The 25,877-nt window shown below is 51.7% G+C and overlaps 1 protein-coding gene across 1 annotated transcript; it reads right to left on the bottom strand.

Moving 5' to 3' along the window:
- Nucleotides 1–17,619: 17,619 nt before the first annotated feature.
- On the bottom strand, nt 17,620–24,140 carry LOC141727807 (olfactory receptor 14C36-like). Its single transcript, XM_074534096.1, has 2 exons — nt 24,013–24,140; nt 17,620–18,418 (listed from the first exon to the last, which is right to left on the bottom strand). Exons 1-2 carry the CDS (start codon nt 24,138–24,140, stop codon nt 17,620–17,622), a joined length of 927 nt encoding a protein of 308 aa, XP_074390197.1.
- Between the last annotated feature and the right edge of the window lie 1,737 nt (nt 24,141–25,877).

A 25,877-nucleotide genomic window follows, 5' to 3' on the forward strand; every position in this document is an offset into this window, starting at 1 on the left:
TTTCCCTTTTTGTCTCAAAACTCTTGTCAATAATGTGTTGTTTGTTATTCCAGAGGAAGCATTCGAGGTGGTCCAGTGTGGATGGGGAAGTGCTTGGGAGCAGCTGTGGTATGGATGGGCCGTGCCCTTGGAGAAGGCTGAGGCCATGGTTTGGGAGCAGCTTTTCTTCCAGCCGTGGCTGGTGTGAGGTGGGTTCCTGTGTGCTTGGCAGGGTGGGATCAGAGCTTTTGGGAGCTGGCAGCGAGCACTGGAGCATCCTGCTCTGGGCAGCTGCTGAGGGCTGGATGTGCCGTGGCTGGCTGCAGGCTGGGCACATGTCCTGCCCTCCTGCTCTGTGCCAAAGGCAGCAGGGATGGGCAGCTCTGGGCACAGCTCGGGGCACAGCCAGCATGGCCTGGGCACCGCAGGCCTTGGCACAAGGGCACAGGAGCCCTCAGCTGACGGGCGGTTTCTGCTTTCTCTCCTCGCAGCCGGGCTCTGCGGGTGCTGAGGCTGCTCTGGGCTCTGCCAGGGCTCTGCTGGGCTCAGCCCTGGGCCCAGCTGGGCTGGCTCTGCCCTCACATTGCTCTCACAGATTTGCATCAGACGAGCCCGTTGTGAGCACAGTGCCTGAGCTTTCTGCTTTGGCCGGTGAGTGAGACTCTGCTGCAGGCCCAGAGATTGCAGCTGGGGACACACATCCAACTGGCAAGGACCCAAACTCTCCACAGTCCCATCTGAACGCCTGGATCTGTACAGGGTGTTTTCTTCTTGACTGGCTGGAATTGTGCAATTGCATTTTCTTCCTCCTCTAGCAGTGCCACGGGTGGGCCAAAGCTGGCGAGTGGGCTGTGCTCCTGAGGCAGTGCAGTCTGGAGCTGGTGGATGGAGAATTGCCCTTCTGCACTGCCAAACCAGAGCAAAAAGCCGTCAGTGGGACTTCGTGTCTCTAAGAAACTCCTGGCAGTTACAACAGGAATGTGCAGCTCATTCTCAGGGTGAGAAGGAAGGTCATCTTCTAAAGGATGTGGGCTTTGACAGAGTTTCCATTCCCAGTGCTGCTTGGAGCTGGAAGGGCACAAAACAATTTCCTCTTGCTTTGAGCACAATTTCAAATACCAATGTTGGAAACAAAGCCCAAAATCTTTTAAGAGGCTTTTGAGGTCACAAAGATGGATCCATGCCATCAGCACATTTACAATGTAAAGAACTGAGTTCTCTTTTGAAAAAGATCATTTACCTCTTAATGCAAAGAAAGTAACTTGGCATTTATGGGTTTTTTTTCATTAATTGTATGTTATGTTTTTTCACTAACACTTGGATTTCATTCTTATCTAAAAAATTTATCATTTTTTTTTCCTTTTTCCTTTTTTTTCCTTTCAATAGAAAACATGTCCTCAAGAAGGAATGTCCTTTGCTCCTGGTTCCTGTGTGGAGCAGCTCCCTTCCTGCTGGCTGAGCTGCTCAGGCAGAGCCCGGCAGCTCCTGGCCCTGTAGGGCTGAGGCTTTTCCCCGTTGCTGGGCACACACTGATGGAGCAGCACTGCTGAACACGGGCACACAATGGGACCAGCAGCAGCTGCCTTTGGCCACCTGAGGCTCCAGGGCCCAAAGTCTGAGCAGCCAGGGCTGGAAGAGACTGGCAGGATCTGATCCCTGACTCTGGGGCAGGGCTGCACAAATGACCCCGCAGCAGCAGCAGCAGCAGCAGCAGCAGCAGCAGATGGAGCTGACTTTGAGCACAGCCCCTGCCCCTCTTCCCTCCCCTGTGCAGCGGTGTCACAGCAGCCTGAGGTACCTGGGAGCCCCCAGTGCCAGCAGGGACTGGAGATGGCAGCCCTGGGCTCCTGGAGACTGTGCAAGGAACGGAGCTGGGCACTCCCTGTCCATGGGGAGCTTCCAGATGGAAAAGGCTGCTGTGCCCAGGCAGCTCCAAGGGCACAGAAAGGAGGCTCTGGAGCACTGGATCTGTGCCAGTGCCACAGTCCTGGGCAGCAGCCAGTGAGCCCTGGGGGAACAGAGGGCACAGCAAGAGGGACAGAACCAGGCAATGGCAGAGACTGGAGAGAGCCAGGCCTGGGAGCAGGAACAGCTGCTCCATTGCATTCTTGGAGAAAGCTCTTGGCTGGTTCAAAGCGCTGAAAGGCGTGAAGGGCAGAGAGGAGGCCACAGCAAACAATGTTCCTGTTTGCACAGCCTCCCCTCTCTGTGTCCCAGAAGGAATTGCATTGAGTGGATTCGTCTCTCCCAGTTGTCTTGTTCAGCATGAGCAGCTCAACACCAGGAGCTGAAGGAGCTGAAGCCTCAGGCCACAGGAGCTGGGCAAGAGGGAACTTTTGGAGCAAAGGAATGCTGCTAAAATAGCCCCAGCAGAATGCAGTGGATATAATCATGGAATCACAGAATTCTTTCTGTTGGAAAAGCCCTCTGAGCTCACCCAGTGCAGCCGCTCACCCAGCAGTGCCAAGCCCAGCACTAAACCACGTCCCTGAAGTGCCAAGGCCTGGACACCAGCCCTGAGTGAGGCCTGGACAGCAGGCCCTGAGCCAAAGGTGGTCTCTGGATGAACCTTCCACCCAATGGTTGTCTTTGTATCTGCTCCCTGATGAAATGTGCATGGTCTTTAGCACTGAGATAGATGTAGCCACTCATTAGTGAAACATGTATTGACCTTTGTTTATTTAGAAGCCAGACAAGGCCATGGAATCTGACATCTGGCCTTGTTTGGGGCTGTATGGTCAAAGTCACCTCCCTTGGTTCTTCCTTGAGCCCTGGCCAGGCTTTGGGAGGGTCGCAAGAGGAGGATGAAAGCAGATGTTGCCACACTAGCAGTGCTGTCAGTTTGTTCATTCAGCACTGTCAGAGCTGGGCCCTCTCCCAGCGGGGTTGGAGCCTCACCTGGGGCTGGAGGCACCTGCAGGAATTCCCAGTGCCCAGGAATGGCTCTGCAGCCCTTGGCTGTGACAGCTTCCCCAGCTGCTGTGTGGGTCTGGGGGATGGTAAAGGCTGAGGGTAGATGCTGCTGGATCTTTGTTAATCACTGCAGGCACTCTTTGGTGGGGATGGTTGGGTGCATTGCTGAGCTGCTCCTTTGGTGATTCTTTGCTGCTCTGAACTGCAGGAAATGACACTGATTCCTTCAGTTGGAGTTTGTGTCTTTGGTGCTGACCCTGCCCACTGGTAAAACAAAACTGGCCCAGTCTGGCCAGAGGCCAGCAAAATGTCACTTGTTCAGTGTCAATGTGAGGAATCAGTCCCATCAGAAATTCCCAGCTGGGAAGCCCTTCCCTGGAGTTCCCTGGCTCTCGAGTGGGCTGAGGTCGGAGCCCCGTGGGAGCAGTGGGGCAGTCGGGTAAAAGAAGTTGCACCCCTGGATTTCTTCAAATGCATCCAAAAATTGCAAATGGAAAAGGAAAGGACCTTGTGAGTTTGGGCAGACGAAGATGAATTTGTAGAGAGTACATAGGAAACAGGACCTTCAGAGGGAACAATTCTTGTTGGAATGCTCCCACATGGAGCAACAGAAAAAGGTTTTAATCTTGAGCTCAGATGGACTTGTGCAAGTGAAATATCAATGTAATAAATAACTATATACAGATTTATAGTATAAAAAGACCTTAATATATGTTTATATATTTATATATATGGTGTGGTGGTTTGACCAGGAAGGAGTGGGAATTCTGGGAAGCTGTGGTCAAACCAATGAAGGTTTTGGGTTTGAGACTGGCACCTGGTGTAGCCAGTGGGGTTTGGACACACCTCCGAGAATACACAGGGGTTAAAAAGCAGGGCACTGCCCTTGGCACTCTCTCTTGGGACGTCGCTTCGAAGAGGTCAGATCACCCTCCCCTGTCCAGCCTTGCTGCTGGGCGGGGGAGGGGCAGCCATGCGGTAGGCCCGGGGCCTGGACAGAGATGGGGGTTGAGGGGGCTTCGAGGATGGAAGGGTGGAAGATCCCAGGGAGTCAGCCCTCGGGCAGCCATCCCCCCCCAGGAGAGAGAGAGAGAGAGAGGAGAGCCGGCGTCTGAATGTGATAGCAGCCAGCCCGGGAGGAGAAAGGGGAGGGAAGAGTGCAGCCTGGCCGGCGGAGCAGCAGCACCTGTGGGAGTACCAGCATTCTGAGATAGACAGAGACTGAAACTTTTAACCCTTTCTTTCATGATTGGGGCCTTGCAAAAATGCTAATCCTCCTCGAAGCTGAATAAGAAGGGAGATAAGAGATGAGATGAGACAAGGACCTGGCCCGAAGAACGTGGAGATGATTGAATGGGGAGAGATGATTTGGAGTGGCCTTTTGGCTGGACTTTTCTTGTGGCCATGGACTCAGTTGTTCCTGTGACACAGACTGCATTTAGGGGGAAGCAGTGGCTCAAAACCAGGCGGGTTCTTCGTGAGGACCCCCCGGCCCCAGGGGGTTGGAAAAATATGGGGGGGACAGATGTCCCAAAGCAGAGACTGTGCCTTTTTGGAGTGAGACAAGGCATCCTTGAAAGACAACCCTAAAAGCAGCTCTGGCCATGCATCAGTGGTGAGAGCACTGGGCATGGAAGGAAGATGTCACAAGCGGCAAAAGGACTTTTTTCCGGGTGGTGCCGAAGTGACAGGGAAGCACACGAGGTTTCAGTGTGTTTCCAGGGGAAGCCTATGGAACAAGAAGGACTCCTTTCCTCTTCATGAACTGCAGTTTGAGTATACTAAAATGTGGGGCCAAGGCTGGGCAGTTGATGATTTGGGAGAATGTATCGGATTGGGAAAGTCAGGTAGTGGGGAGGGGGGAAAGTGGTTTTTGTAAGGTTTTCAATTTTTTTTTTCTTTTCCTTATAGTCTTTCCCTATTTTCCTGTAGTTTAGGTAATAAAGTGTTTTTTATGTTTAAGTTGGAGCCTGTTTTGCTTATTCCTGGTCACATCTCACAGCAGACACCAGGGTGAGGCATTTTCATGGGGGGCACTGGCTCTGTGCCAGGCTCAAACCATGACATATGGCTATATCTACATATCTATATCTATATTTCTATATCAATATGTACATAAAAAATAATAATAATGTGAAATAGTGCTGACAATGCTAATTTGGTAGCTTTGGCTGCTCAGGGATGTAACACTAAATACCCTACAGAACAGGACTGGCCAAGACCCTAATATCAGTGGTCAACTTTGTGAGATTTTATACAATGAAAAAAGGAGGAAGGGAGGAAATTGGCTATTTTTACAGGGTTTGCTGATACTGTGATGCAGAGTGCTCTGTCTGTTCCTGTGAAAAATACAGTGATCTGCCTGCAGGGTTTTTCATGTACCAGACTATGCACAAGCTGCAGGATTGGTTGTGCAGGTGAAGGGGTTGTTACAAGAGCAGTTGCAAAAATGAGGAGATGGGAACCTTTGCCCATGGAGAACCCATCTCCCAGATGTGCTCCATGCCCTTAACAATGGCCCACGGGGGAAATGAAACCCCCTGGCTGTGCACGGCTGTCCCCAATTTGCAAATCCAGCCATGGGCAGTGAGACTTGGGCTGCCTGGGAAATTGTTCTGGCCGTGATGGCTCCTGGCAGGGCCAGCCCAGAGGCTGCAGGGCTGGGCCTTCATGCACTGGAATTAATTAGGATAAATTTAAAGCAAATGAGAGCTATCAGTACTGAAACAGGAATTCAGATTCCTCCAGGACACTTTGCTTTGGTAACTGCTCCCTTGGAGCTTGGCCTTGCAAAGTGTTCCTCTCATGGCCGGAGGAAATGATGCAGAATATCAAGGAGAAATTACAGTAACTCTGTTAAACAATTGTGACCAGGATTGGATTATTCAACCCTGTGTCAGGGTAGTACAGTTATTGATACTGCATTTTTAGGAACGATTGTGTAAAAAGGAGATCCACTTCCAGTCACCACCGTTTGTGGGGATAAAGGGTTTGGATCCAGCAGCCCTAATAATGGAGCCAGAGTGTGGGTCTGGAGGCCAAAAGGCCCTCCCAAGGCAGCTGAAGGAGCAGCTCCTGGGAAAGACAACTCTGAGTCCTGAAACCTGGGCGGGAGCAATGGGAATGTGTCCCTGCAGCCAAGGATTCTGTGTGAGAACCAGTGGATCTGCCAGGAGATTGTTTTGCACATCCTGCCAGACCAGATCTCCCTGTTTGCCCCAAGGGCCCCTTTGGAACATGCTCTGATCCACAGGGCTCCATGTGAAGGCTGCTGTGACACTGAGGGACTTGCACAGGAATTCCATCCAGGAGCCTGGGTGCCCCTCAGGGACTGGGACCCGGCCCCTTCCAGCCAGAGGGGAAAGGGCTCCCCAAGCCTTGTTAGCCACAGACAGCATGGTAAAGCTGAACAGCAAAGGGCCTGGGGGCATTATTCTGGAATTAAAAAGGTGCCAGCTCCAGGGACAACAGAATTCTTGTTCCTAATTGGAATGAGATTGAGAAAAAAGAATGTAGAATGGTGTCACTAAGGTACTACTGATGTCTGTAAGGTGTACCTTCATAGTCAGCCAGAATCTTTGTCTGCCACAAACACCTCTGATGTTTCACCAAGGGATTGGTCATCAAAATGTAATGATGGGTTATGATGGATTGCTGAGCTTCTTTCGTAATTCTTTGCTAATGATGATGTGCTTTGTTGAGCTTATCCTTTTGTAAATCTTTGCAGCTGTGCATGATATAAATGACACAATTCCTTCAGTTGGTGTCTGTGTCTTTGGTAGTGACCCTGCCCACTGGTGAAACAGGGCCCCCTCTTGCCTAAGTGTTACCTGGGAAGGCAAAAGCCCTCCCTCCAAAATTCCCCCCTTCCTCCCTGTTCCCCCCCTTCACACCCTGAGCATGATGTGCTCTGGTCTGGGCTATGCCCGGGCTCAGTTGGGATCCCCTGTCCTGGCTGTGTCCCTGCCCAGCTCCCCCACAGCCCCAGCCCCTCCCCAGTGTGGCTGACGAGGGGCAGGACAGGCCTTGGCTGTGCTGCAGCTCAGCAAGAACAAAACCATCTCTGCGTGCTCAGCCCTGTGCTCAGCACCCGGCCCAGCAGTGTCTCAGTGCCAGGGGCTGTGCCCTCAGTCCCTGCCAGGGGTTTCCATGGCAACTGCCAGGCCAGGTGACCCAGGTGTCCCCCCAGTGCCGGTTGCCATGGCAACAGTGCCCAGCCCTGCCCCTTTCTGTCTGGCTGACCTGGCCTTTGGCCCTGGCAGTGCCGGTGGCTGCTGGTTCCTGGTGCCTGAGTGGCCAGCGCGGCACAGGGCAGGTGGCCATGGCACAGCCCCCAGCAAGGGATCCCCTCTGGCTCTGGGCACTGACACCAGCCCTGAGCAAGGGCCCAGGGCAGCTTTCCATGGCCACCAACCATCACAACGGGACCGGGCATTGGTTGCCATGGCACCAAACCAAGGACTGGGTCCCCGTGGCCATTGTCATGGCACCTGGTGGCACCAACAAGTGTCACTGAAATTGTACCTGGAGCAGCCCTGGCACTGCTTTGTCCTGAGGGTTGCCATGGCAGCCGAGGGCAGCAACTGCTCTGCAGGCAAGTGGCCATGGAACCTGGCTACAGAAATGGCTCCTTGGGCTGGTTTCCAAGGAAACCTGAACTGATGGGGGTTGCCATGGCACCCAAACCCAGCAGTGGGGTCAGTGCAGTGTCCATGGCAACAGTCCCTTGCAATGGCCCAGTGCAGGTTTGGATGATGATCCACCCTCACAGCTGGCCCAGGGCAGGTCTGGAGTGCTCCTGGTGGCAGCTTGGGCTTGGCACACACTCGAGGAGGATGTCTGTTTGCAGTGGGGAAACTATGGAGTTTTAGATTGCTTCAAAAATCAATTGCTCCTGCACCCTGGTACCAACGAGGCCTTGAGAGCACTGAAACAATCCTCAGCAAGGGAGCAGCAAACACCAGATTTAATGTTAACCGACAGCAACACAAAGTTCCTTGGCAAGAGTCACTCTGCTCCTTACTGGACTCTTCAGGCACACCAGGGAAACAAAGCAACAACAAAACCAAAAAGAATCCAGGCAATAAAACCAGAAATTAACCTAGAACTGTCCCTGTGCGTGTGTGTGTGACACAAGGACAGCAAGGGCAAGGATAAAAGGAACACGGCCTGAAAGCTTAACAGAACTCAAACTTAACAGGACTTTACTTATACATTAACCTTAACTGATACTTTCAACTTCACAATTTAGCAAAAGAGCAGAGCGTAACAGCATGTAACCTAACTTAAACCTATGACTTCGCAATTTAACAGAGGAATAACACTTTAAAATATTGAACTTATCATAAAACTTATATTAAAGGTAACTGCTTAGCAAAAGAAAAACTGTCAGCAGCATTTAATTTAACTTAGGCCTTGTGATTTAACCTTCCCTACAGGCCTGACTGACTCAGCTATCCCAGGCACTCCAACTCCTCAGAGAGCAGCATTTCTGCCACATTTCCCCAGCACAGACACTTGTGTGCACACAGACACAAAGAGTCAGTGCCAGGCACCTGTGAGCAATTCCCCCGAGGGCAGGAAATGCTCCCTGTGGATCCTTTGTTCTCTCCCCAGCAAAGGGCAAAGGGTTGAGCCTGGAGGAGTGGGGGGATCAGCCCAGGCTCTGTCATTGTTCGGGATCCCCGAGTGCAGCAAACGGGAGAGTTCCCGGCTGGGAGAGGCCCCACTCAGAGGGAGTCACTGGCCCAGGAGAGCTCCAAGGGCTCCTTTTGGAGTGCTGTTTGCAGGGCCCCAAGAGAGGGGCTTCAGTCCCAGCAATGGCTCATCCTGGACACACTTGGCACCAACAGCTTTTTTTGGCAGTGTGAGAACAGGGATGTTGTGCCACTGAGGCAACAAAAACAGTTCCCAGGGCTGCTCCTACAGAAACCAGGAGCTGGTTGGGCAGCAGCAGTGCCTGGAGCAGACAGTGTTTGTGATGAGCTGCAGAGGAGCTGAGCCCAGGGGCTGTTGGCCAAGGCCGAGGCCCAAGGAGCATTTCTCAGCTGGCAGGGTGGCCTGAGAAGGGGAGGGGGGAATGCAGCAGCACAGGGCCCATGGAACCAAGGGACCATTGCGGCACTGTGGGGCCCTGTGAGACCAAGGGACCATTGTGACACTGTGGGGCCCTGTGAGACCAAGTGACCATTGTGGCAATGTGAGGCCTCATGGAATCATGGAGAGCACTGTGACATTGCTAGGCCTCATGGAACCAAGGGGACTGTACTGACATTGTGTGGCTCCATGGAATGTAAGGATCATTGTGACATTGAGAGGCCCCATCGAACCAAGGGTCCATTATGACACCATGGGGCCTCATGGAACCATGGAGACCATTATGACACTGTGGTGTCATGGAACCAAGCGGCCATTGTGACACTGTTGGACTCCATGGAACCAAAGGTTCATTGTGACATTGCAAGGCCTCCTGGAACCATGCAAAGACAATTGAGACACTTTACAGCCTCATGGAACCAAAGGGCTATTGTGACACTGAGGGGCCCATGGAATCACAAAGACCATTGTGACACTCAGGGGACTCATGGAGACCATTGTGACACTATGAGGCCCCATGGAATAAGCAAAGCATTGTGAGACTGTGAAACCTCATGGAACCAGTGAGACCATTGTGACCCTGGGAAGACCACTGTGATATTGTGGGGCCTCGTGAAACCAAGAGGCCTTTGTGACACTTCAGGGCTGCATGGAACCAAAGGTCCATTGTGACATTGCAGGGCCTCATGTCATCAGTGGTCCATTGTGACTGCGGGCAACCAAAGGAGACCATTGTGGCACTGCAGGGCTGCATGGAACCGAAGCTCCAGGGCAACACAGAGTGGCCTCCTGTCATCAATGGTCCATTGTGACACTGTGGAGCCAGAGGAGAGCATCGTGACAGAGCAAACCCCCAGGGTCCAAAGGTCCATGGTGACATTGCAGACCTCATGGAACAGAGGAGCCACGTGACATTGTGAGGCCTGGTAAACCACAGAGACCATTGTGACACTGCAAGGGCTCATGGAATCCGTGGTACCATTGTGACACTGCGGGGCCTCATGACACCTGGGGGCCACTGTGACATTGTGGGGCCCCATCAAACCTAGGGGCCAGTGTGACACTTCAGGTCTTCTTGTAATCAAGAGGCCATTGTGACACTGCTGGAACCCATGGAATCAAGTCACCATGATGACACGGAGGGGCCCCATGGATCCAAGGCACCATTGTGACACTATGGAGCCCCATAAAACCAAGGGAACACAGAACACGTCTGGCTGGTTTGGCCTCCCATGGGCTGCCTCACCGGTCCAAGTGATCTTTGCATGTTGAGGGTCACTTCTCATCTGCTGTTGAAACACTGGGGCTCTGTGCTTTCCTTCCCAATGGAAAAGAACTGTCCTTCTACTCTGGGCACCCATGGCCAGAATTGGGATTTCACCTCCAAATTTTCTTATATCCAGGGATTTTACCCATAGGAATATTGCTAGGACAAGTCTGGCTGGCAGTGGTTTCACAATGGTCACCTCTCATCTGTACCCAAAACATTGTGGGAGGCCCCATGCTCTCCTTCTCATGGGAAAGAACTGTCCTGCTTCTCCAAGTGCCCATGGCCAAGGTTAGGTTTCCACCTCCAAAATTCCCTAATTCCAAAATCTGCTATTACTGACAAGTCTAGCTGGCCTTGGCCTACTGAGGCTCTCACCTAAATGAGCCTTGATTGGTCTTATCTTAAGGCAAGCTATGACAGCTTCAGAGCTCAGCTCCAAGGGGAGTGAGTGCCAGAGGCCAGCTTGCTCTCAGACCAAGGGCGTGGGTCAGTCCCTAGCAGGTAGGGAATATTCAGCTCTTAGTGATTAGGCAGCTCTTATGATTTCAGCTTTGCTTGCTGGGTAGCTTTTTCTCTTGGCCTAAGGCTCCAGCAGGCGGTAGAGAGAGGAGAAGGAGAAGACACTGGCTGTTCCATGTGTATGGATTTATTGCAGGGGTCCGTGAAGGGTCTCAGCACTTCTTCTTCCAAGTTAGCAGGGGTACAGTATGCTACTTTTATAGCCTTGGCCCAGATCCAATCCTGACCAATGGCAAGGTGTTAGAGTGACCATAAGTGACCAATAGTAGGGTTAACAAGATATTGCCTTACATGGCTATAGGGATAGGTTATAGGGCGGTGTCCCTGGAGTCAGGAAGCTTCTTTGTTGCTGTGTCAGCATTCAGATTCTCCAAGGGGCCCTGGCTAAAGTTGATTGTTCTACTACACTCACCTGCTTTCCAAACCTTGGGGCTCTGTGCTTTCCTTCCTATGGAAAAGAATTGTCCTTCTCAGCCAGGTGCCTATGGCCACAACTGGGATTTCACCTCCAACATAGCCTGTTGTGACAGACTGGAGGAGACTGGTGGTTCCAAACATTTTGTGTGTGGGGGAGGAAGGGGCAGGTCCAGCCTTGCCCTGCCCTGTAAGCCCAGCCCTGCCCTGCCCTGCCCTGTGACCCCAATCCCCCCAGGTGCCTCCAGTGGTTTTACGGTTTCTACCTGACCCATGGCACACTGAACCCACAGCACCACCGTCCCACCCTGGGCACTGGGGCCCTCTTGGCTCTACTCAGGGCTGCTGCTGTACTCAGGGCACCCTAAACCCTGCTAGGGACCTCTGTCCCCCCACTCCAGGGATTGTGCACGACTCACACTGCCTCGATCCTCCACGCACCCAGAGCTCCATTTGGGGTTTGCGTGCCAACTCACCAATTCATCTACCACCTTTACTCGAGTTTGGTGCACAGGGAAATCACCAGGCAGATATCTGCAAGAGGTCAGGAATTACACAAAATTTTACAGGCAAAGTACAAAAAACCAAGAAACTTTGGAAGAGGATTTCATGCAACATCCAATTACAAAGCCAACACTTATCATACCAGTAACTTCATTAACCTAGCTCATTTCACCTAGAAACCTTTAAACACGTAAGGTGTTGAGGTACCCAAAAATGTTCCATATAAAGAGCATTAGAAGGAGAACAAAGAGAGAGAGACAGAAAGACAGAAGCTCTATAGAAAGACACGAATTTGACTATCAGTTCATAGGGTTCCAGTGTGGGTGAGACACAAACCCCAGGAGAGGGCAGAGTCCATGCAAGGGGCTGACCTTGCGCTCCATGTTTTTAAGCCTCCGGGCCTTTGTGGGCCTCCCCCCAGGTGGGATTTCTGATTGCTCAGGCAATCAGGGCTGGGTTAGCACTGTCCCCTCTGTGTGACTGATTGACAGCTCATCCCACGGTGTCTCAGGACATTGATCTCATCCAGCCTCTGATAGTGACCATGGTGACAACGGGGGAACCTCATGGAACCATGGGTCAGTTGGGACCAGGTGGGTCCAAGGACACCATGGTGACACTGAGGAACCCCATGGGAACAAGCGGCCATTGTGACGCTGTGGATCCCCATGGAACTAAGGGAACATGGAACAGGCTGATGCCTTCAGTTTTGGCTGTTATATTTCCAGATTCTCTACTGCATTAGTCTATAACTCTGGACTTCATACAGAGTGTTACCAAGTTCTCTTCACAGTGCAGTCAGACAAAACAATCCTTTTCCAGCCCCAGAACAAGACACTGTTGCAGCTTCAGGCCCAAAAAGTGCAAACAACAGCAAACTGAGCAGACAAAACTGGGAGGGTAGGACTGCAAAACCTGAAGCTGTAATTGGACAATTAACCCCAATATTTAAATGGACCAAACCTTATAAAATTGTGAAAACTCCTGACCAGTCATCCATTTTGAGTGTAGGCTTGGCTGGGCCCTTTGTCCTGCTCAAGGTGAATCCTTTGAAGGCCTTTTAATAAATCCCTACTTTATTCCTTTAACTCTGCCCAGCCTCTCTTCCAGGGAGCCTCCCTGGGCATCAAGCTGATCAGTGCCCGAAGAGCAAAGGATTGCTCAGGAAGTCTCCCTCACCCTTGGACAGTCCCATCTGACCAGGGCAAAAATCCAGAGGGGAGGAGAACATTATCTTGGGCCCTGGAAGGTGTGTTCTGCTTTTGCTTTGCATTTCCTTTTCTTGGATATTTCTGACATCTTCTTTGAGGAACTGAGGCTCATGGAGTTGGCACCAAATCTCCCATGGGGCTCCGCAGAGTGCACAAAGCCTAAAGGAGCTGCATATGGACCAGAATTATTTTCAAGAATTAATTTTGTCAGCAGTGGAATTAATGAAAAAGATTTCAATGAGAAATTACCTCAAATGATTTTTTCCCCATTTTCAAGATTTTCTCTCATTAGTTTTCTTTTCATAAGAGGCAATATAACATTAATTTCTTATTGATATTGAAGTAGGCTGTTCCCTAAGGAAGTCTTGACTGGTAGGAAAGGTCATCCTTGAGGTCAGGCACTGTCTCTGTGGATAAAACTTTGCTTCTCACATTTTCAATACTGCCATTTCTCTCCTGGGCCTCCAGGAACCTGCATCTCTTTTCACTTTCAAGAAGGCAGTGAGCTGTGTCTCAGCTGCTTTTATTTTTTGGGACAGTGTTGGGAATTTAGCTGCTAAAAAATGGAAAAGTACAAAACCATGGCTAATTCCAAGTCTTGCACCTGCACAGATAGCAGTGTCCTTGGGCCTAGCTGTGGTATAATAACAAACAGTGAAAGAGACATGAGAAAAGAGAGATGTAACCCCTAAGGAATGAGGATGAGTTAATGCTATAGTTTAACCAATAGATTGCTTGGATTACAGAATATTCATAAGCTTATTACTTATTGCTCTATAAGTGTTTGATACTTTCTTTAATAAACTGGACCAGAAGGACCTGAGGGACCGGGACCGGACCGGACCTGAGGGGCCTGTGATGAACCAGCTGGTGTCCTGGTCTCCTTCCTCTGACATAATGGTGACCCTGAACGCTGACCCCCCTCGTCTCGACTAAAAGAAAAAGGGAAAAGAGCACGCCACGGTCGAGGAAGTTGGAGCTGGGTCTCGTTCGCAGCGGAGACGGTACCAGACCTTTGAAGCACCTTTGGGGTTCACATCGGTGACTCAAGCCACCCACGTGCGGCCGGAGCCTGGAAAGCTGCAAGAGCGCTCACGAAAAAATAAAGAGGTATGAAAAGGCAAGCAGCATATAAGTTATTAGCCGTGTATCTAGAATGGCGAGAGATATAGGGGATAAATTTGTTATTAGCCTACGGATACGCTGAAGAAATTTTTCTTAACTCTCATACGGTCTATGAACTCTCAGAATGGAGAAAATCTGGGGATATACTGTGGGAAGCAGTGTTAGAAGATGATAAGCCAGCAAAGAAACTGAGCCAGCCATGGCAAGTAATGCACCACACACTGCTTCAACATATTTCTGAATGCAAAGCAGCCACAGTTCAGGACGCCTGCCGAGCTGTCCTACTCCAAACTCGGCATGGGCGCAGCGGCGGTAGCGCAGCTGCGGGAGGGCAGAAGCCAATCCACGAGCCGCGGGAGCCGCTGCGGGAGCCGCCGCGGGAGCCACTGTGGGAGCCAAGAGCGGAGGGGGCCGCGCCACACCCAGCGCAGAGGAAGCCGCGCCACGAAGCTGCGAGGGGAGCCAAGCACCCGACTGGCGGTGGCTGCAGCGGAGTCAGCCTGCCGGCGTGTCTTGTGAAACAGAGCCCAGCGCGGGGGGGCTCGCCCTCTCCGAAGCTTCAGTTAGACAGCCGTAAGAAATATCACTCTTGTCAACAAAAGAAAGATTCCTACTGCAATTAAGAGACCAGTGATAATAAACAAACGACACCAAGAACCATTGCGCCAGCGTTTCTCACTTAAGTGTTAAAAGGGACTTTTGTTCTTCCTAACAGACTTTAAACATCAGAAGCCCAAAATAACTTAGTCAGCAAAACATCAGACTTCAAAATTGTATTTTGAAAAATTTAAAAATGTTAAAAACAGGTTAAAGTGGTTGTAGAAATGAAATGTAATAAGTATATTTTTTGTATTTTTTAAGCTTTGTTTGGATGTGATGGATGTGGAGGCGAGCACTGAATTCAGGGAAGTTTTTTTTTTTTTTACAGCTATACCTTAAACAGTGTTTTATTCCAGTGGTATGCAATGTGGCTTTGCTGTTTCCTAAGAGAGAAGGTATTTTATATAGCCTTCATAATAGACTTGTGGAGTCAAAAGTAAATGCACAATGAAAAAAAAAACAAAACCAAAACAAAACAAACAAACAAACAAACAAACAAACAAACAAACAAAAAACCCTTAAAGAAAGGTTTAAGAAATGAAAAACCCAGAATTTTTTAATAATATAGTTTTAGCTCAAGCCCTGAAAGCTAAATTAGGAGTGGTACACATTTTAAATTAAAAAAAAAATAGTTTTGATATAGATTAAAAGTTTTATTGAATTATTAATATAAAAGGTAATGCATGAACACAAACTTTGAATAATATATGTGTTTCAAAGATTTAAGTTGAAAAATGTCTATTTTGCACAAGGAAAACTTCTGTTGATATATTTCCTCAAAGAGGCATTTTAGAGAACTATTATATAATTGTTTTTAAATAAGAATAGTTTCCTTTCTCTGAATCCAAAGGAAATGTTTGCTTTTATAAAGTGGTGCTTCTCACCCCAGCCACTTTAAAAGGCATAATAACAATATAAATAAAATAATAAAATATGAAATAAATAATAAAATAAAATAAAATAATGATAAATAATAAAATGAGTAATAATAATAAAATAAAAAATTAAAATAATTAATAATTTCAAATTTTAGTTAATAAAGACTTGGTGTTTAAAGCATGTGATTAAAAAAAAACATACAGCATTTGATATTCATTTTGAGATATCACTTGCTTTTTACTATGATTACAAACAAACAAACTTTTGTTGACCAAAAGTTTTTTGTTAAAATTAAAATTATATTAAATATAAGTTATATAAAATTTAAAATTAGCTGATTTTTGGTAAAATTAAATTTAAGTGATGTTAAGTTCTGTTAAATTAAAATATTTAAAGTTTAAATATTTTTAATCTAAATTTTATTGAATTTAAGTGATGTTAGATAAATTTATACTTTTATGATAGGCGTTTGTTTTATGACTTGTGTGTAGAGTGTTGTTGTGAACATTAGAGAAACTTTAGTTAAAAAAGACAATCAAAATCTGCTGTTTGAGAATAGAAAGCAAACTTTCTTTAGCTTATTTTTATGAATTACATTAGCACAACTGAGTTTTGTTTGAGCTTTGTAACACATGGAATTCTTTTTATATCTGTTATATAGCATATCTTATAAATGGTATTAGCCTTTTTGGTTTGTTTCCCTAGCTTAGATCCCTTGTAAGAGAAAAACCTTACCAGCTGAAAATACTGTTTAATTGTTAAAATTGTCTATTTTTATGCTGCAAAAAGTGTAAAACAGTTAGCCCAGAGAATTTTTTTTTTTTAAATAAAAACAGGGGAGATGTTGGGAATTTAGCTGCTAGAGAATGGAAAAGTACAAAACCATGGCTAATTCCAAGTCCAGCACCTGTGTAGATAGTGTGTCCTTGGGACTAGGTGTGGTATAATAACAAACAGTGAAAAAGACATGAGAAAAGAGAGATGTAATCCCTAAGGAATGAGGATAAGTTAATGCTATAGTTTAAACAATAGATTGCTTGGCTTACAGAATATTCATAAGCTTATTATTTGCTGTAAAAGTGTTTGATACTTTCTTCAATAAACTGGACCAGAAGGACCTGAGGGACCAGGACTGGACCGGACCTCAGGGGCCTGTGATGAACCAACTGGTGTCCTGGTCCCCTTCCTTCGACACATGTCCCCACAGCAACAGCATGGGGGTGCTCCCCCTGCTCTGTGCAATGCAAACAGGGGCTGCTGGGCAAGTGCTGCTGTGTCTGTGCCTGCAAGGATGGGGCACCTGTGTGAGCTGGGGGAGAGGCCAGGGCTGCAGAGGGGGGATGTTGTTGGCAGCTCCATGAGGATGCTCTGGGATGCTGCCCTGGGCTGTGCAGCGCACTGGGGATGGATCAGCCCCTGCTGTGCTGCTCCTTCCCGTCTGCCCCAGGGCCCTTGCAGAGCCGCAGCCATGCTGTTTGCCCCCAGCCTGCCCACGGCCAGCCTGGGGCTGCTCACGGGGCTTTTCTGTGCTGAGCATTGGCCTGGGTGTGTTCTTGAGAGAGCCTGGGCAAGGAGCCTGGAGCCCCCAGGGCCTGGCCTGAGGTGTCAGCGCTGCCCCAGCAGTGCCCATGGCCTGTCCCTGCTGCAACCCCGGCACTGCCACCCCCAGGGCTGTGCCCGGCCCCGAGAGCACTCAGGCCCTGCAGCAACACCAGGGCCACCAGGGCAGCGGGGCAGGGCCACGGCAGCAGCACTGGCAACACCAAGTGCTGCTGCTGCTGGGCACAGCTGCTGTGCCAGCACTGACCTGCCCCCAGCTCTGCACACAGACATTGCTGCTGCAGCGCCAGAGAAGGCAACAAAAGGGCATCTCTGCAGAAAACTCTGCTGGCAGATGATTTAGTTCCTTTAAAGCCACTGAGAGCGCCGCCCCTCATTGATACAGTCTGTGTCCATAAGGAAGGTGGAGAGGAACAAAATGAGAAATGGCACAAACATTGACATTTATTTCTGGACAATATGAAAAAAAGTAAACCCTCCAAATGAAACCATCAAGAAGTATTAAAGACGACTTTTATTACAAGTGATTGGCAGAAATTACCCTGCAGTTTAATGTTTCCGAAAGCATCCAGTCAGCAGTCTCCTCACAGAAGCCTTGAGCTCCTGGTTCCTCAGGCTGTAGATGAGGGGGTTCAGGGCTGGAGGCACCACCGAGTACAGAACTGACAGGGCCAGATCCAGGGATGGAGACGACATGGAGGGGGGCTTCAGGTGGTAAATTGGGCTGATGGTGACAAACAGACAGACCACTGCCATGTGAGGGAGGCAGGTGGAAAAGGCTTTGTGCTGTCCCTGCTCAGAGGGGATCCTCAGCACAGCCCTGAAGATCTGCACATAGGAAAAAACAATGAACACAAAACAACCAAATAGCAAACAGGCACTAACTGCAATGAGTCCAACCTCCCTCTGGTAGGATTTGGAGCAGGAGAGCTTGAGGATCTGAGGGATTTCACAGAAGAACTGGCCCAGGGCATTGCCATGGCACAAGGGCAGGGAAAATGTATTGGCTGTGTGCATGAGAGCATAGACAAAGGCACTGGCCCAGGCAGCTGCTGCCATGTGGGCACAAGCTCTGCTGCCCAGGAGGGTCCCGTAGTGCAGGGGTTTGCAGATGGACACGTAGCGGTCATAGCACATGATGGTCAGGAGGGAAAATTCTGTTGCAATGAAGAAGATAAAGAAAAAGAGCTGTGCAGCACATCCTGAGTAGGAGATGTCCCAGGTGTCCCAGAGGGAATTGTGCATGGCTTTGGGGACAGTGGTGCAGATGGAGCCCAGGTCGCTGAGGGCCAGGTTGAGCAGGAAGAAGAACATGGGCGTGTGCAGGTGGTGGCCGCAGGCTATGGCGCTGATGATGAGGCCGTTGGCCAGGAGGGCAGCCAGGGAGATGCCCAGCAAGAGGCAGAAGTGCAGGAGCTGCAGCTGCCGCGTGTCTGCCAGTGCCAGCAGGAGGAAGTGGCTGATGGAGCTGCTGTTGGACATTTTGTGCTGTGTGTGCACACATATCAACTTGCAGAAGGAGCAAATAAAGGGATAACTGGGGGGAGGTTTCTCACAGAAGAGTCAAAGCCCTTTCACATAGACCCTTTCTTGCCACTAAACACCTCCCCCCATCTGTGTCTCAGAGATCTTCCTTCACCTTTGTTGCTGGAGCCCTGATTGCTGCTGGCCAATGTTGTGTGAGGAGCTGGACCTTGGCCTGAAGGAATCCTGGGAGTCAGCCTTGACCCTCAGTCAGTGCAGGGGAACAGTGAGGGCAGGGGCCAGTCCTGGTGTTGGGACTTGGATAAAGAATGTTCCCCTATGGCAGAAGAGCTGCCTGGGTGAAGGGATGGTGATAACAGAAGGCAGAACAAGCGATTCTGCTGCATCTGGGGAGAACAGAGAGTCCAGGGAGGCAGGAGGATTGTCTGAGGCTTAGTGCAGACTGAGGGGAGCTGCTCTGTCCCTCTCCCCTGTTCCAGCTGCCCTGCACTTGCACCTTTCTGAGATCCACTCCTGTGTTACCCTGGGCAGCCAGGAGACACTGCTGAGAGCAGAGGGATCCCTGGCACACAAAGTGGCTCCTGCCTTTCCCAGAGTCAGGAGAGTGGGTTCATTGCCAGCCTCCCAGGCTGCCCTGCCCAGAGCTGCCCGGGCACAGGGAGCTGGGACACCCCATTGCTGTGCTCAGCCTGCACAGGAGGAGCCCAAGGGCTGGGCCTGGCCCTGCAGCTGGAACTGCCATTGCAGAGAGCCCCTCAGCAATGCCAGCAGCACCTGGGCAAGGCAAGGAGAGAGAGAGAGCCGGGCCTGAGGAAAAGCCTTTCCCTGGCCAGCCCTGCCCAGCCCCTGCCAGGCAGCAGCAGGGCAGGACAGTGGCCCTCAGGCCCTGGTCAGCAGGGAATGGGCACATGGCCGCAGAGATTCCCTTCATTTCTGGGGCTGCTCTGCCGGCCCAGGAGGCACTGAGGGCCCCGAGCCCCCGGGCTGAGGGCTGTGCTGGCTGTTAGGGGACACAAGAGCTGTGCTGCTCAGGGCAGTGTCAGCCCTGCAGGGCAGGCCCAGCAGGTGTCACATCTGCCCTGCAGCAGGGCTTCCCTCAGCACTGCCTCCCTCCCTCCCTGCCCACGGCTCTGCTGCTGGAGCTGTCCCAGCCCCAGCTGCACCTGTGGCCCCGGGCTCCTTCCCTGCCAGAGCTGCCCGAGCCCAGCCCAGCCCTTGGGCCAGCCCTGCCCTGCAGCTGCTCGGCCCTGCAGAGATTAAAGAACAGTTCCCCCAGCCTGGGCACCATGGAAAGTTGATGCTGCATGGATCTGGAGGCTGGGCAGGTGCAGGCACTTGCTGAGGTTCCCAGGAATCCCAGGAATGGTTTCAGAGCCTCAGCCCCTGCTCTGCCCTGTACAGCTGAGTTTCCATTGCCACCAAGCTGCGGCAGGGAAAAGTGGGAGCACAGATTTGGGAAAGAATAGACCAAAGCAAGAAACTCCTTCCTTGAATGAGCTCATGAAAAGCCCCTGAGAAATGAGCTGGGCATGAGCTGGAGCTCTGAGCAGCCCTGGCTGCAGCCCCAGCTCAGCCCCTGAGCCGTCCCTGGCAGCAGGAGCCGTCCTGCCCTGTCCCTCTGACGGTGCCCAGGGCAGCCCCGCTCTGCAGCACATCCTCCTCCTCCTCCTCCTGTGCCACAGAGAAACTGGGAGAGTCCTCCTGACACATCCCCCAGGCTGTGGGGTGTGCTGGCTTCAGGAGATCCCTCCAGGAGCACAGGGGGCATTGCCCTGCACCCACACACTCACCAAGCACAGGGCTGTGAAGATCTTTCCCCAAGTGAAGTCTCAGCTCAATGTCTTCCCAATCCTGATTGCCTTCAGCCTGTCTGTGCCTGGCTCCTGTCCCCTCAGTGCCTGCAGGCAGAGCCCTCAGCCTGCTGGGCTGGGAGAGGAGCTGGCCCTGGGAAGAGCTGTTCCTTTAAAGCTCAGCAGCACAGACACAGGACAAGGACTTTAATGAGCCTCTTGGGGATTTGGTGTTGTTTACATCAGACTCAGTCCCTGAGAGTGTCTTCAAAAACTTCTCAAGAACTAAAACTTAAATTGAAAGTCTGAAGTTACCGGAAGTTTTAATGGTTCCCACTGAGGAACGCGACTGAGAAAGTGTCCCCAAGTTCCAGTTAGTGCAGAACACTGGAGGCAGTGATGACAGCTGGGGACAAACAAGGCAAAGGTGTCTCTGGTGCTGAGCACACCTGGATGTGTTTGAGGAATGAAAAGGGCCAAGGCCTGAGCCCCAGCCCCTGGTCGAGCAGATCCTTTCCCTCCCTCCTTGCTCAGGGCTCTTCCCGGGATGGGCACTGGCATGTGGGGATGTGCAATGGCAAGGGCAGGAGCATGGGGTGGCCCCTGCCAGGCTGCTGAGCAGGGACAAGGAGGCAATGAGGCCCCAGGCCTGCAAGGGTCACTTGTCTCCTGCTCCTGCCTCAGGCCCAGGCCTAGCAGCCGTGGCAAAGTGCTGCCCAAGTTGGCTCTGGCAGGGCTGTCTTGCAGCTGCTGCCCATCCCTGTGCCCTGAGCAGCCCAGGCTGTCCCACGGTGTCCCTGCCCTGCGCCTCTGTCCCTGCAGGCTGTCGGCATCCCCCGGCTGCCCCACCTGGCTGGGCCCTTCCTTTGCTGACAGCTCTGCCTCCTGCCTGCCTCTGCCGGCCCACACAAAGCCCGGGGCTGACCCAGACTCCTTCTGGGGGCTATGTTGCACCACAGCCCTGCCCTGGCAGGGAAATTCCTTTGTCCTTCTGTCCAGTCCCAATCTCCTCAGTGGCAATTTACATTAAGTTTTTCCATTTTTCTCCCTGTTTACTATTATATTTAAAAGATCCACCGTCTCTGAAACCTCCCTTCAATCCCTCCCAGGGCTCTCCTCTGCTGTTCTCAGTCCCGACCCCAGTGAGCACAGAGCTCCTCTATCTCTTTACAGTGCTCGTGTGCTTGAGGCCATGATGCACTGAGGTGCCTGGACAAGAAGGAGGGTTCTTTTCTACAGGAAGGAAACCACAGAGCCCCAGAGTTTTGAAGGCTGATCAGAGGCAGCCCCAAGGAGGCCAAGGCCAGCCAGACCTGTTTGTCTTCAGAGCTTTTGTCTGGGAGCAATCCTTGGATAGACAGAGTTTGGGACGCCAAATCCTAGTTTTTTCCATGAGCACCTGGACAAGAAGGACAGTTCTTTTCCATAGGAAGGAAAGTACAGAGCCCAAGTATTTCACAGGCAGGTGAGAGCTGGCCCTCAGGAAGCCAAGGGAACCTAGACAGTCCTGGCAGCTTTTGTCTGGGAGCTATCCTTGGATACAAGGAATTTTGGAGGCAGATTCCCAGTTTTGGCCAGAGACACCTACATCAAAAGATGTCTTTTTCAATGGAAAGAAAAGCACATCCCTCCAGTGTTTTGAAGGCAGATGAGAGGTGGCCCCCAAGATGCCAAGGCCATCCAGAGGAGTCTGTTCTGGCAGGTTTTATATAGAAAGAATATTTGGATTTAATCAAATAGAGAGGTAAAATCCTAATTTGGGCCATGAACACCTGGAGGAAAAGGAGAGTTCTTTCTCACAGGAAGGAAAGCACTGAACTCCAGGGTTTTAGGGGCAGATGAGAGGCAACCTTCAAAATGCAAGGTCAGCTGGACCAGTCAGGCCAAGCCAACCAGACCTCCTTGGTGCCCTGCAGCACCACAATTGTCCCTTGGTTCCATAAGCCCCCATAGTATCAAAACAGATCTTTGTTTTCATGAGGCCCAGTGACACCACAAGCAGTGGTCTTGGTTTGGAAGATGTGGCAATATGCTCTGAGCCCAGTGCCCATGGTGCTGGTCTCTTCCGCCCGAATTTTCTTGATGAATTGGCAGACCAGCTGTAGGAGAAGGGCAAGAAGCCAGGGATGTTGCAGGGAATGCTCCAAGCACGGTGCCAGCAGGCCCAGCCCAGGTGGGGATGGCTGCAGGTACCTGGGCTGTTCTGCGGAAGAGGCCACGGGCGGGGTCCTGCTCTTGTGTGCGCTGCAGGGCTGCACCTGGCAAAGAGCGAGCCCAGCCAGAGCTGAGGGGCTGCAGGAGAGGCCGGAGAACACAGCCCAGCCCTGCGTTCCCCAGGCAGGGACAGCCCCAGGATGCCCCAGGGGATGGAGCACGGCCCCTGCGGGGTGTCTACCCAGCTCCTCTTCTGTCCTGTCCGTGGGCATGGGATGGGATTGGGTGGGATGGGATAAAATGGGGTGGGATGGAATGGTGCCAAGTTGGCTGCGGGCACCAATCCTGTGGGCCTGCTCTGCCACTCACCCTCCTGCGGCAGCTCAAATGGCACCACCGCTTTGGTTTGATGTGCTGGAGCAGCTCCAGGGCCTTCTTCCTCCTCTTCCCCCCAAGGCCACCTGTGGTAGAGAGGGACAGGCAATCAGAAGATCTCGTGATGTAACGGGAAGTCAGGGCCCCTGTTCCCTTAGATAAGAAATTAACATAGGAATGTAGCCCCCTAAAGCGAGTGCCAGTAACTTTCCATTCCTAACCCAGTAACTTTCCACTCCTTACTAACCATAGATGGTAAAGACAGACCCCCTCTGATAATAATAATTTTATAATCTAGAAAAACCCCTAGATTATAAAACCCCATGAGAAGAGATAATAAAGGCCTTTTGACCGTCCACCACATTGGTGCCTGCGTGTTTCATTGGCCTGAGCAACCCTGGAGAGTGGGTCGCCGTGCCGTTTCCTTAGAACCAGGTCGCCTTGCCTTGTATCAGAAGGCAACATCTGGTGCCAAAACCCCGGAAGCTGATCAGCGCCCGGGGAATGGGGTTTCGCCTGGACAGAGGGCAGTGGCTGTAGCGGCGGGCCCGACTATAGCGGGAGGGGGTCACCTCCGGACCAGCGTGGACCATGGAATCCACAGTGAGGGTTGTAAGTCAGGCTCATGAGCAATGGGGAATTAAATGTGAGCTCAGGAATTCTAATCTTGCTATTGCAAGGCTCCTAGAGCTGGGGACGATCAAACGTCTAGTAAATATATTATATTCGGAAGCGTGGGAGAAGTGCACTGCCGCCTCAGCAGAGGACACTTAGTCCGCAGGCAGTGGTAAAAGCCTCAAAGCGTGGGGGAAAGTAGAAGAGGCCCTACGCAAGGCAACCGAAGAACAGGAGACATGGAAAGCCGCGCGTACACGTTTATTAGCTACACCAAAGCTGGGAGTGGGGGCCGTGACGCTGACCGCCTCTGAGAGCGATCGGATTGAAGGCGGGAATATGCTGGGGCCGGGCGCGTTCCACCCCTTCCTGAGCCCGGGGCCCAGACCCCCCGGAGCCCCCAGGAGACCCCCCTGGAACACCCAGGGGACCCGCTGACCCTCCCGCGGAGCCTGCCTGGGTCCCAGCCCCCCCGCGGAACCTTCCGAAAAATCCACGGTTTCTCTATCCGACCCTTCCTCGCCGGTCGCAGATCCGGCGCAGGAGGCAGAGCAGCGCGCGCGATCCTTCTGTCAGGCACTCGCAGAAGAGGCGCGGAACGCGGCCGGATTGTCGGACCCCGCCGGGATTTGTAAAACTGGCCCCCGCCATATGCGTTTGAAAATGGCGCTGAACTGCATGGCAAGGGCAGAAGGGAGGAGGTGGGGGGCGGAAGTGCAGTCAGCTTGCTTAACAATGCGTGCGCGGGCGAGCGGGGAGAAGGGGTGGCCCATGTGGTGGAGCGTAAGACCAATCAGAGCGCTCTATTCAAATTAGGTCCTTATAGGGCAAGGACCTCCCCCAGCAGGAGGGGGGGGGAGCCCGGGGGGAGGGTACGGCACCACTCCCGAAGGGAGGAGCGGGGTCGAAGCCGCACAAAATGGCACGGAGCGCCGAAAATGCGCCGGCAGTCAGCTTCCGCCTCAGAGTCAAGTAACAGCTGCTCAGACAGCTTGGAAGAGCCGAGTGAGCCCGGCTGGGACTCGGAAACCAAGACGGTTTCGAGCAAAACCGAATAAAACTTTAAACAATATTGGGAAACAATCGCAACACAAACTCACCGATTGGGGAAAAACAAAGCTTGTGGGGACCAGGCACCGGCAGCCTCCATGCACGCTTCCCTAGTGGGGGTTGCCGGAGCACAGGGGAACCAACAAAGGGCATATACTCCAGTTAACCCAAAAGAAGCCAAAGCAATTTCAGAAAAAGGGACCAGCTCAGCTGTAGTACCCACTCTTGTGGACGACCTTTCTAGCAATAACGATCTGCTCATTTTTGATATTACGCAAATAAGCCGCATGCTTTTTGATGGGGCGAGGCGGATTGTATTTTAGCAGGAGTGGCAGGACGACCGCGTTAGCCCAGGCTTCTGGGGAAGGGCAGCAACTCAGCGAGCTGTCCCCAGCCGGCACAGCTTTCCCCGGCAGCACCCTCACTCCAAGCACGCCCGAGAGGGATCTGTAGGAGCTGCGGGAAGACTACTCGCTAGGGAATGCAGATCCAGGCCCCAGGGAAACAGGAAAGGGAGGGGGCAGCCAGGAGATCACCTGGTGTCCACAATCACAGAAACCCTCCAGACCAAAGGCTTCGAGATCGCGAGCCCAAAAATCAAGAGAGGACCCTGCGTGACCTTCCTGGGAGTGGGGATCACAAGCTCCTACGTGACACCCCCCGAGGCGAAGGTCAGTCGAGACATCAAAACACTCCACGATGTGCAACGCCTGGTGGGATCACTGCAGTGGCTTCGCAACATCGTCCTGATTCCTCCCGAGGTCGTGGACCCTCTATATGACCTCCTGAGAGGAAAGCACCCCTGGGAACTCAAGGAGCTGACGCCGCAAGCAACGAGCCCCCTTGACTTTATCGAAAGCCAGATGTCCACTGGCACACTCGCCAGGTGGAACCCAGCCATGCCACTGGACTTATACGTTCACTTTACACCGAGGGGGGGGGTGGGAGCACTGGCTCAAGGACCTTCTGAAAAGGCCCGACCGATTCAATGGGTGGTTCTCGGAAGACCTGCTCGTGCTTTCTCCCCGGGAATCGAATGCATCGCTAACCTCATCATGAAAGGCAGGAAACTCGCTTTGAAACACCTAGGGACTAAGCCGACAAGCATCCACCTTCCATTTCGCAAGCGACCGACCTCGGAGTCAGCCACAATATCGGAGTACCTAGCCCTTGCTTTCACCGGCTTCGGAGGAGAAATCTCCTACTCCTCCAAGCCACCCTGGACTAAGCTGCTGACCATTGTCAACATGGACATACCGCCAAAAGTCATGGACCGACCGCAGCCAGGACCAACGGTCTTCACAGACGCTTCCTCCATGACTTCAACCGCAGAAGCAG

This window comes from Zonotrichia albicollis, unplaced genomic scaffold (assembly GCF_047830755.1).
Source record: "Zonotrichia albicollis isolate bZonAlb1 unplaced genomic scaffold, bZonAlb1.hap1 Scaffold_254, whole genome shotgun sequence".
In the NCBI taxonomy this organism is placed as follows: domain Eukaryota; kingdom Metazoa; phylum Chordata; class Aves; order Passeriformes; family Passerellidae; genus Zonotrichia; species Zonotrichia albicollis.

Bases quoted from the DNA above. Each gene is read 5' to 3' on its own strand.
- LOC141727807 (XM_074534096.1), bottom strand. From the start codon at position 24,140: ATGGCGGGGGCCAGTTTTACAAATCCCGGCGGGGTCCGACAATCCGGC. The intron at 18,419-24,012 runs GCGAGGAAGGGT...CCTCATCATCAG, and splicing joins CTGCGCCGGATCTGCGACCG to CGCCATAGCCTGCGGCCACC.